Source organism: Eurytemora carolleeae, unplaced genomic scaffold (genome assembly GCF_000591075.1).
Source record: "Eurytemora carolleeae unplaced genomic scaffold, Eaff_2.0 scaffold684, whole genome shotgun sequence".
NCBI lineage: Eukaryota > Metazoa > Arthropoda > Copepoda > Calanoida > Temoridae > Eurytemora > Eurytemora carolleeae.
The window spans coordinates 96021-107742 of NW_019396580.1; the positions used below are offsets into that span (position 1 = coordinate 96021).

Genomic DNA, 11722 nt, shown 5'->3' on the forward strand with positions numbered 1-11722 from the left:
AAATACTGTCCTTTGACAGAATTACTTCACATTACTGATAAAAAAATAAAAGTTTTTCTTATGATGATGGAATGTTTTTTCTTATCGTACTAAATAATATTTACCCCCGCCCCCCTCCGTTAGTTATTTCATTGAGCAGTAGATTAAATAATAAATATAAATAAAATTAATTAAAATTGAAAAATAAATTTTTAAAAATACCTAAATCTAGTTTATCCAAAGATTCTACAGATAAATGCGGATATTTTGTGAAGATAACATCGATCTTCAGCGATTTTCTAAAATTCAAACATTTTCTATTTTTTTCTTATTCCTTGATCTACTTCAAAACCTTCTATTAAAATACTTTAAATCCGACTGGAACAATAAATAATTTCTTTTCTTGATAAATCAGGATTATAATTATTTGAGAAATTAGAAATTTGGGTCAAAGGAATTGTGTTCTTGTCCTGTTCTAATTCCTTAACTTTGAAAATTGATGATGAAAACCTTTGATATTTCAAACTTAGATTATTTGATAAAACAGAATTTGAAATATCTTAGCTTTTTGACCTTCAGTAGCAAAGATAAAGGAATTAGAAAATCGGAGTTTGTGTCAAAGACTCAATTCCTTTTAAGTCACAAGAGATAATAATTCTGAATTATAATAAACTTATTTGAAAACGTTTCCTTGCAATATATCCCAGCTGATCTAGAAGGAAGGTTGGAGCCACCAGGTAAGTTTTCATCCTAAATTTTTTTAGTTAATACTTTAAATTCTTTCTTTACTTTCTTGTTGAGAGTTAAGCCCACGCCCGTTCCAAAAACGTGAATGCCAGCCGGATAGTTTCAAGTACGAGGGAGTTAGAGCGTCGGACAACTCTTCGCGGGGTGCAATTGAAATCATATGCATTTGAGAATGCATGTGATTATAAAAAGAAATGAGCGCTATGCAGAAAAATACAAATAGAAATTTAAAAATAATTTTCAACTAAAAATTCTTTGTAAAAGGGATTTTCAGATTTATCTTGCAAAGACGACGAAAGAACGTGTTAGAGTTAAACACGTTTTAACAACGAAAAACGACTTTTTATTACTCAGATAGAGATTTAAGGGTATTATGGTGAATCGTATATGCCACTTTTTTCCTTTTTTATTAAAGGGGAAACATTTAAAATTACGTCTTTAATCACAGTTTGCTTTAAGTTGCTAAAAAANGACATGTGTGGTATTGCAAGAGTGTACCTTATTCCCTCTTTTTTCCGGACAAAATCCTCCCTTGTTAGAAGATCAAGCAGACGACTATACAACGTGTCTGTATCGATACTTCCCAGGTCCTAAACAAATACAGTTCAATATTATTATCATTATGTTTTTTAATCTTAACGGAGTTTTACTAACCATCGTTATGTATCCGATGAATAATTAATCAATGCTAAATAAATCTTAAATTTTTCCGGAACGAACCGTTTTCAAATTTTAAGTTTGAGGTTTCATTTTCAGTAGAAGCCCAGTTGAATAATTTAAAATTATCGAAAAACTTTGAGATATCATAATTTTTGGTTGATTGATTGATTGGGGGTTAGGGTATCAGTACCCCTGTTGAAGACCCCAAAATAATAGAAGAAAATTGAGGTTAAAGAAATATCTATTGATTGATAGATTAATGCATCAGATCAAATTTTGATTTATTGGTTACACAGAGATTTTGTGGAGTATTAATATGAGCTAAAAAACCTAAAATATCTACCACATTATTAATCAATTAAAGTTTTAAAGGGTATTTTCATAAATTATGCTATTACAAAACAAATGGGTCATTTCCGTCAAACTGTCCCTTTAATATCTTTTCTTTTCAAAACTAGGTAACACAAGTTAAAATATGATTCGTCTATTGATTTAGGCCGAAGTACCTGAACTAAGTATTTAGTTTGATTGTTGAGTATATGCGGAGGATAGTGTTTAAGGTTGAAGGTTCGAGGTTGAAGTAGAGGATATCTAGGGGGCATGAAGGTATGGGTATACACCAGGTTTATATATTTTACATTCTCTTGAGTGAAATAATTAGCATTTTCCGGATAAGGTTAATAAAAAATTTTGACATGTTTTTAGTCTAATAAACGGCTTATTTTATTTTCCGAAGATAAAATTAACCTTGATAAATGATAATTTTTATTTTTAAATTTTAAATTTATCAAAAATTTTTTACAATATGCTTTAAATAGTTATATGATATCAAACGTAAATATTTAAACTTTTCTATATTTCTTTGTTTTTCATTTTTTCTTGTTCGTACATCGTTCAATCATATTTTGGCTAATTTTGAAAAAAAAAATTTCAGACATCCTTGCAGTTTTGCTATGCTACAAGCTTTAGAACCAAGTTAAGGTGCCTCCTTTACTATTTCTACAGTACACACATTAGAAGTGTCAGCAACTTGTTGATTCAGCTCAAAACAACTGCATATTTCTGATATATTTTCTGTCAGGGTGAAATAAATGGAGGGGGGGGGGGCGTCTCCCAGTCCCAGCCCAGTCTCTAATGCTGTCTCCATTTGCTAATGGATTATAAATTGATAGTGTAAAGCCTATCATGAGTTATTTCCCTTCCAATTTTTCCTGTTCAATTTTCTTTTTTTGTTTCTTGTTTCCTGTGACATCAAGTTGTGGAGCAGGTAGGCGAGAGACAAGAAGATTTGAAGGAGGAAGGGTATCTGGTAATTCAGTAAAGATCCCTGCTTTCCTTCATGTTTAAGTCTTTCCGACTAAGCAGAAGTTTAGGAAACCCATAAATGCAAAGCTCATGCAAAATGGGGAGTTTACAGCTTTAAAGCCCCATCAGGTGGAATTTTCCACAGTAGTCCAGTCCTCACAGCCAGCCGAGTAAAAAACCGGCATCATTGAGCATGACTTGTATACCAATCAGGGGTTATACTTCTGTGCTCCTTCTTTCAGCGGAGATGTTGATGAGATGGAAAGTTGAAGATGAAGTTCTTGTTTACTGTTTTATTCCTATATTTTACTCGATAATCCCCTGTAGGATAAGTCATGAGCAACTCTAAGCAGCGCCGGAAGCTATGATGGACAGGTCCATAGTCCTTCCAAGAGCAGAAAGCATAGAGTACTATAAATACCTAAGTTTATGACCCATCAGGACTATACAGTATATAAGGTAGAATACTATAAATACCTAAAATTATGACCACATATCAGGATTATAAAAGGAAGAATACTATAAATACCTAAGTTTATGACCACACATCAGGACTATACAGGGTAGAAGAGGGAGAAGAAATCTTGCTTCCTGATGCTTAACAACAGACAACCCGATAAGCGGAATTAAGCTGGAGAAAAGCATCAGTGCGTAAACTGTTCTCATCTAGAAACAATGTCAATGCGTACAAATTGTAAATGATTTAATGTGTCACCTATTAAAACCTAAACCTTAAAAAAGGCTAGAATTTAAAAATTGCACACAAAAAAACGTTTCCCAATCAATTTATCAATAGAAAAAAATTGTTATTAAACTCAATCTTTCAATATAAAAACCATTAACTCAACTTGGTTGTCTTTAATAAAACGTAATAACTTTTGCTTAATCAATCAACTAACCAAACAATCAATAATATATAATGTCTTATGACACTAGTTATCATCAAATTGTTAAAATCAGTATCTAAACAATATGTTAAATGTTAATGTGTATAGTTTTTACATCAAAAGATACGACAATGCAGCAAGAAAATTATATCTTCTATATAATAAAGCTCTTCGCTCAGATATATATATATATGATTATATATAAATGTCGATGCAAAAAAAACTCAAATCATGTGTTGAATAATTCTTTTCTTTTTAAGGAACCCATGAGTAGGCCAGGGGAAACAAAGGCTAAAAATTCGAATTTTTTTCTTTTAAAACCAAATATTTTTTCAAATTCGAAATATTTTTTTTTAATTTTACGGGAAACGCCGGACACTCTAGCTAATATAATATAAATTGAACCGACTTACCCCAGGTTTCTTTTGCCAAGGAAGGTAACAGACATCAAGGATCCAATTGAGCACTGTGATCAGGAATACAGGGGCTAAAGGACCCAGCAGTAGAGGTAGATTTACTAAATTATTTATAGTTATATATATATATACACTATGATCAAGAATACAAGGGCTAGAGGGCCCAGCAGTAAAGGTAAGTTCACTAAATTATGAATATATATCTATATATTTTGTGTGTTTTTTGAAAAACCATTGTTGTGTAGATATTGAAAATGTATTTAAAACAGTATTTTACAATTTATAACGGCATAGTGATTAAAATTGAAGAAAAAGTAAAATATCGAAAGTAATTTTCTGATAACTTTAAAGTTACACTTAGAGCGGACCATATTTTGAAGAGCTCAAATTAAGCCTTGTCAACATTTATTATTTTATTTTTTTAGCAGGCGTTTTCACAATGTTACTAAACTTTTAATGACGACCCTAAGCATACACCTTTTAACCATAACATCATCGTTAAGTTACTTTTTCTCAACCAGAATTTACAAAAGCACCGAAAAAAATCCTAAAAATTGCTGAAAATAAAAAATCACGTTTTTTTCCTGTGGGCAAAGAATTTTATGGTTGGAATAAAAAAAATATGCATTTGTGTCCTTCGATATAAATATGAAAAAATCTAAATGACAAATAAAGTTAAAATCTGAAAGGGAACGAGAATATACGAGATAAAATTGGCAAGGAGCCCCATCTCTTGGGTAAATATTAAAGAATGACATAACATACATGAGATCGTAACTCTATTGAAGTTGCCCCTGTATTTTAAGAAAATAAATACCCTTGCGATTTTATTGAAAATTGGCAAGTTCTCTGATTTACAGTACAGTACCGCACAATACAGTAAAATACAATGCAGTACAGTGAAGTACAGTCTAGTTGATCAAGTACTTACCCAGGGTATGTGTATATCTGGGATGTTCTCCATGACTAATTATGTTGCCCGGAACAGCGTTGTACATAATAAAATTGAACGGTGCCACCTGGGGGAAAAAAAAATAAAATAGATTTTTAAAAAGGTGAAATCTAACTCATGTTCTTTTTGAGTATTTTATGAAATATAATCTTCTTCTGGTGGGTTACATGAAATAAATGTTCTGAGCTGAAAACTTGTGAATTGTGCATATCGGAATCAATGCTTGATCTCTCTTAATAGTACAAAAGCGAGCCATAAATATGATCTCAAACCTGCAAAGTGTATCATATGAGGACAAGATAAAGGAAGTTGGTATCCGAACCTTGGAAGCTAGGAGGTTAAGGTTTGACATGATACATACAAAACTCTGAACCATAAGATAGCTGTTAATCCAGATATATGGTTTATCAGGGTCCAAGACATCAGCCTAAGAACCACTCGTCAATCTGACAACTATATGAATCTACAAACAAAACAATGCAAAGGAAATTTTTCAGCAATCGAGTTGTCCAACCATGGACTAATTTACCCGCAACAATTCAGAATGCCAAGAATTCTAAATAATGTTAGATCAAGACGTGAAAATGTGAATGATATGAACAATGATGGCCAGAACTATAGCTGAACTAAAATCTTTTACAGTAAAATCAAGAAACTCTCATTATACTCCAATAGGAGTCCTGAGAATCAACACCACATAAACATAAACATAATTTTCTGAAGACTTACATTAATAGTTGTCTAAACTACAACCAATCAGGTGTCGATTGCAGAAACCGAACAGCCAATCAGAAACCAAGAAATTTTAAAAATTTTGTCGCGCAATCAATGAAAGAATTCTTTTTGGTTCGTAAACAGCAGGGATATCCAAAAGAGAGGATTAAGCAGAAAATCAGAAGTGTCAAAATGAAGCAAATATCGTGTAAACTTGATATGCTGTAAACCTGCATTTACATATTTAACAATTTATGTAGTAGACCTATACATTATGCCATTTTTAGAGTTTTCAGCTCAGTTCATGTTATTCCCATTACCCCAAAATTTATCTATATTCAATTCAGCACTAAAAACCCTAAGCATTTCAAATTTGTTTAAGGGGGTGATTATTAGATAAAAATATCTGCCCCTGCAATATGTATACCTTCCAGTCTGAGTATTTCATGGATAAATGCCACAACTTGTGTATAGTTAGATCACCGTAGTAAAGGGAATCAGTCAGTATGAGGAGAAGGCTTGTTCCCACGAATATTGGAAGCATCAACGCAATCCTTTAAATATTATTAATGTTTTACTCAATCAATCAATCAATCAATCAACATATCAGACTTTTAGGGACACCCTATGACCAGTGACCACATAAAAATCTCATCATCTTATCATCTCCTTATCATCTCATCATCATCTCACCATCGTCTCACCATCGTCTCACCAACGTCTCACCATCGTCTCACCATCATCTCATCATCATCTCATCATCATCATCCGACACGAGACGAGACAAGACGAGACAAGACCAGATCTGATATGATCGTCAGACCAAATCAGATCAGCTAAGAGGAGGACGAGGGGAAGAGAGAAAAAAATGAAGAAAAATGTAATTAACAATTTATTATTCGAAAGAAAGAGAAGGGAGATCATAACAAAATCAATTCCCAAATTTTTTTTAAATACCTGAAGTTAAAAGTTTGAAAAGGTGTGAACATTGAATGATTGAAGACGCCGCGTTGAAACCAGAAGAACAACGGTGAAAATGCATAGAAGAGGAAGGTTGGACGATTAAATACGCCGATGGCGCACACAACGCCAATTTGTACGACGAATTTAAAATCATGAGGAGGAATTTTCTTCTTTTTCTTCTGGATTTCAACTTTCTCTCTAAATAAAAACAAAATTTATTAAGTTAAATAATCAAGTAAATTTTAACATTATCCACTGTTCTTCAAATACAATAATGCTGATATATTAGGACAACGGGGGAAAAAATTATTTTAAATTTAACAATGTTTTAGACTAAATGTTGAAGAAGCGATTATTAGTTATGAAGGGGAGAAAGCAATTATTTTCCTTAAAGCTTGAAAGCTAGACGGGTTGGGAACTTGGACAAGTAATTACTAGTTTTAAAAAATAGTCTGCGACGCCATTTATTCTTTTTAAAATGCATCCTTTAGGGGATTTGTATGCGGAAGATATAAATATTGAAAAATTGTGTCTTTTTAGTTATCGATTTTGAGAAAGGAAATCGTTACCTCCGCCCAAAATTAATTCATTACCCCTAATTCGGCGATATAAAAGCCAAAATATTTCTGAAATAATAAAAGATAGAAAAATTCTATTAATTTCCATTAGCTTATGTACTTTTCCTACCGAAAAAAATTTATTTTGCTCGCAAAATTCTTTTTTTTCTTCCATAAGTTAGAATTAAAATATTCTAGCACAATGAGGATTAGTGGAAAATCATTTTTGAGAGAATCAAATCAAATCAAATCAAATCAAATCAAATCAAATCAAATCAAATCAAACCAAACCAAACCAAACCAAACCAAACCAAACCAAATCAAATAGCAATATTTGTAATAGAAAACATTGCATTGTTAGTTCTGAAGTTGTTGTTAAAACTAGGAGAAGTGCTTGAACATCCTGTTCACCATGATTAATGGTGAGACCTGAGCTGAAAACTTTAGAATTGTGGATAAATAGATCAATGCTTATCTCTTCTTTTTGTTAACCTTAAGATTATTTTAACCTTTGGTTTGTTTCCCGGAAAGTTTCTTAAATTTAACTAATCAGAGTGGTGTATGCAGAATCCCGAACAGCAAATAGATCCGGGAAATATGAAATTTTTGCACCATTTCATGACAGAACTCTTATTGGTCGGAAATCCCAAAAAATGGAAAAGAGCTGGATTAAGCAGAAATCAAACAGTGGATGTTTAGATTAAGCGATCTGTAATAATTATAAAATTTTCAGCTCTGAGCACCTTTCTGATGTCCAAGAATAAATTCCTACAATGTTCCCCATGGAGCGCAAGTAACCCAAGTTTTATTTATTTAAAGAAAACCCAATTAAGTAACGTGTTTAGCAATTAAAATGTTAATAGTTTCTCACCAATAATATTTACTCCAAGGTAGTGATATACTCCCAGATTTACCAGCCTAAGGCAGCCCAGCGGGATTCCGTAGATTACAAACGGTAACGTCGGACTCCTACCAAATCAAAACAAAACTTCAGACAAAAAAAAAACTTTTCTCTTTTTTTAATCATACCAAAAATTGAGTATTTTCCGAAACCTATGATTGTATCACCAACAAGTATTATTCAATCTTAAACGGCTTTCGTGTCAACTAAAAACTTAGACGTTTTTGGTTTGTTTTAAATGTTTTTAATCAGTGCTTAGGATTCGGATCCGTAAGATTTTGGTTTACTGGATCCGGATCCAAGGGGTAAAATATCAACCAAAAACTGTCAAAAAAAAATAATTTACTCCTAAATTTTGAAGAAAAAAAAATTTTAAAATTTCCTCATTTCTGAATGGTTCATCAAGTTTTAGGATAAAAATAAGCGAAAAAATAAAACAAAAAATTTGAAAATTATTTTTTGTTAAAAAAATTCAGTAAATCTTAAAGAAATGACCGGTGGCCGAATTTAAAGAATTTGAGCGGCGGATTAAATTTAAGCCACGGTTTAAATATGGTTGGTTCCACTTAAAATTGTATAAAATGTTTCAAGATTTAAGCCGGCGCGTAATTTAAACCGGGTTTTGGCGGATTTAAACCGCGGCTCAAATTCTTTAAATTCCATCTCTGGATACGGATCCATTTTTTTCCAATGCGGATCCAGGATGCGGATCCGGATCCACATCAAAATTGAATGGATCCTAAGCACTGTTTTCAAAGAATGTATACCTAAGCGGCTGTGTTGTATTAAACTCCCAGGTTCTGTGTACATCAAGGTCTAAAAGTACAACGATTAGATTAGAAAATATTGTAATCAAAAGCTAAAAAGGGACTGTGAGCGTAATTTCAACTGTCCATTGATAAGAGTTGCATGTTCGATTCACAATGGTAACCTTCAAAGCTTTGTCTCATCAAGTATGAAATAAATATCCATAGCTTTTTTCTATGAAAACTGTTCAGTGTTTATTTTAATTTGAACTGAGGTTTCTCTGCTTAGCTTCAGAAATAATGGATAAATCCTCAGAATAAACACTTTTCAAGAGAGAAACACGACGTTATCTTCCACATTATTGATCATATTAAAGTTTCAAGGTTACAATTAGGAATCTTAGATGAAGGGTTACTTGAAATTTGACAACAGTTCCTTTAATTAAAAATAATGGGGAGCACGTATTAGTTTGAATACATACAGTATATTTAATATAATTTAGAAATGAAAATTAATTGGAAAAGTTTTTAATTATAAAACCAACGATAAATACTTGTTAAAAATAAGGAGTTGAGTTTGGTTTACACTCTTCCTTGAAACTGAACTACAGTTTTATTAAGATTTGAGGATTTATTAATCATACTGAAACTTTCAAGGTGCAAGACAATTTCACCGACTTTTATCTAAAATATGATGCACCTTCAGTAAGTAATTTGCCTTAATTCTTTGTAAGCATCACAATTTGCCATACCGTAAGAAAAGAACATTTGTTTAAATTGTAAATATAATAAATTTTAATATTAAGTCAGGATCATGACATAAAAGCAAAATAATGACCCAAAAACAAACAGGTTGTAACGACTAACCATAGTTTAATAAATGCAAACTTCAACATGTTTTAAAGTCTAGAAAGTTTTTTTTAATTTTTAGTTACAAGGCAGCAAATTCAGTTTTTTTCCGAATGAAATTCTTTTATTTGCTCCAAAATCCCTAGAAACAAATCAATTTAAAAAATTAGGGGGGATGATTTTAAAGAAAGATATACACCCCTGACTCTCCATAACAACTTATAATTAAAATAATAGATAATTCTTACCGAATATATCCCCCATGGTAACCTCTAGAGATTGAAAGTACTCATCAGGATGAATGTAACCAGAATTCCCAGGTACAAATACTACAAAACCAAACATAAACAAATAATAATAAAAGAAAAGAAAATTATTTTTTAAAGATATTCTTAAATGAACAGAGCCAAAAACTTTAGAATGGTGGATATCAAGATTAATGCTTAAACAAACCCAAGATTACTTTAGAACGCATTCGATATCCAAGAAAGAAGTGTCATGTTAAGATGTACTGTTTAACTTTTGAAAAACCGGTTTTGATTTCTGGTGTTGATGGTGTCAAATAATTGAAATAAACATCTATTAAACGAACGTAAGTTTTGGATTAATATTTATTAAGACCAGTACTTAGGATCCGGATCCGTAAGATTTTGGCTTCCTGGATCCGGATCCGCAAAAATATGCGGATCCATGGGGTAAAATATCAACCAAAATTTCAATCTACCTGCGTTTTTCTATAAAAAAAAACATTATTTTCGAGTACAATTGTTCTTCAACAAATTTTCTGCAGATTTGTACTTGGAAAGAAAATGTCAGAAATTTTATTAAATAAACAGTTTTCAAGTTATAAAAGCGACAATATCTTCCACATAATTGATTAGATAATGATTGAAAGAGTGTTGTTGGAAATCAGACGTACCTCACAAAGGGTCAATTAAAATTACGACCATGTTCAGTCCTTGAAATAATTTCTTGAAGGAAATAATTCAGGCACAAATTGAATAAAAATTGTGTAGGAGGGGGGGGGACTGTTCATATACCCCTTAAATAAACTAAAAATTGAGAGGGAGGAGATAACAAGAAACTGAATAGGAATAGATTTAAAAACTCAATATTAATTTAAAAATAATTAAAAATCAACGAGAAATCTCCAAGAATTACTGTTTGATTAAGTTTTCCTAACAGTATCCGTATGAGAATGAATATCCAATAAATGTCCCAAATCCGCCACCATAAATCCACAAACTCCTCAACCTTATTCAATACAACATCCGGCACAAACAGGCGGACCAGCTCTTCATATTTCTCCGCCTCGTATAAACGGCGGATTTCTTTAACCGCCTCTTTCCGCCGGAAAATGCTGATCTGATGTTTCTTTGATTCGACCAGAGCCCTTTCCTGTTTGTAGCCTTTCAGGGCTATTCCTAGCTTCGTCGCATCCCAGGCAACCTAAAATGTAAAATAAAATCTAAAAATCCTAAAAAGTACTATAGACGCAAACCCCCCCCCATTCACAATCAGTTACGCCATAAGAATCCAGACATTAGAATTTCATACCTTAAGTATTTGAGGAATCCAGACCATGGTGATAGTATTTAATCCATTTTATTCATGAGATGAGCTGTCAATTCATCAGTTTTCAGCTTCGAGAACAATCGATTTTTACATTATATCTTTACATGAATATAAATTTTATCCAACCGCTTAGCAAAAAAACACTGAAATTAAGCAGTTCAAACAGTAATGTTTCATTAGGAAATGACTAAAGCCCGACCCGGCCGACGCAATTCATTCAAAACTCAGCCTCCTTAGCCCACCGCCGGGCCTCCCCAATAATATACCAAGAAAAAAAATACGTGAAAAATAAAAAAAACAAAAAACGAGAAAAAACATAATTCACAAAAATATCTCAACTATGATCTTTGTGTAGGAGTTCTGAACGAAAGAGACGCTCAGGTTTGAGATCAAAATGTTTGATATGAGGAAAATATGCGCAATGCCGCTGAATCCATGAAAATCGATTTTACGGCTTTGGTGTTATGCGGA

The 11722-nt window shown here is 32.2% G+C and overlaps 2 protein-coding genes across 2 annotated transcripts in view; both read right to left on the bottom strand.

Moving 5' to 3' along the window:
- The window catches only part of LOC111705858 (uncharacterized), an 8585-nt gene extending 6550 nt beyond the window's left edge, over nucleotides 1-2035 (bottom strand). The window contains exons 1-4 of the mRNA XM_023478553.1: nucleotides 1893-2035; nucleotides 1225-1316; nucleotides 670-729; nucleotides 202-278 (exon numbers count right to left, since the gene is read on the bottom strand). Coding sequence (XP_023334321.1) covers nucleotides 202-278; nucleotides 670-729; nucleotides 1225-1316; nucleotides 1893-1988 — 325 coding nt within the window. The 5' untranslated portion in view covers nucleotides 1989-2035. The remainder of the gene's footprint in view (nucleotides 1-201; nucleotides 279-669; nucleotides 730-1224; nucleotides 1317-1892) is intronic.
- Nucleotides 2036-3220: 1185 nt separating this feature from the next.
- LOC111705859 (GPI mannosyltransferase 4) lies at nucleotides 3221-11371 on the bottom strand (the record flags this gene model as incomplete). The annotated part of the gene is given in 11 exon segments (XM_023478554.1): nucleotides 3221-3357; nucleotides 3992-4095; nucleotides 4926-5013; nucleotides 6088-6214; nucleotides 6618-6821; nucleotides 7690-7714; nucleotides 8052-8149; nucleotides 8849-8897; nucleotides 9925-10005; nucleotides 10855-11125; nucleotides 11234-11371. Coding segments are annotated over 11 exon segments (1211 nt in total), but the record flags the coding sequence as incomplete, so codon positions are not given.
- Nucleotides 11372-11722: the final 351 nt, after the last annotated feature.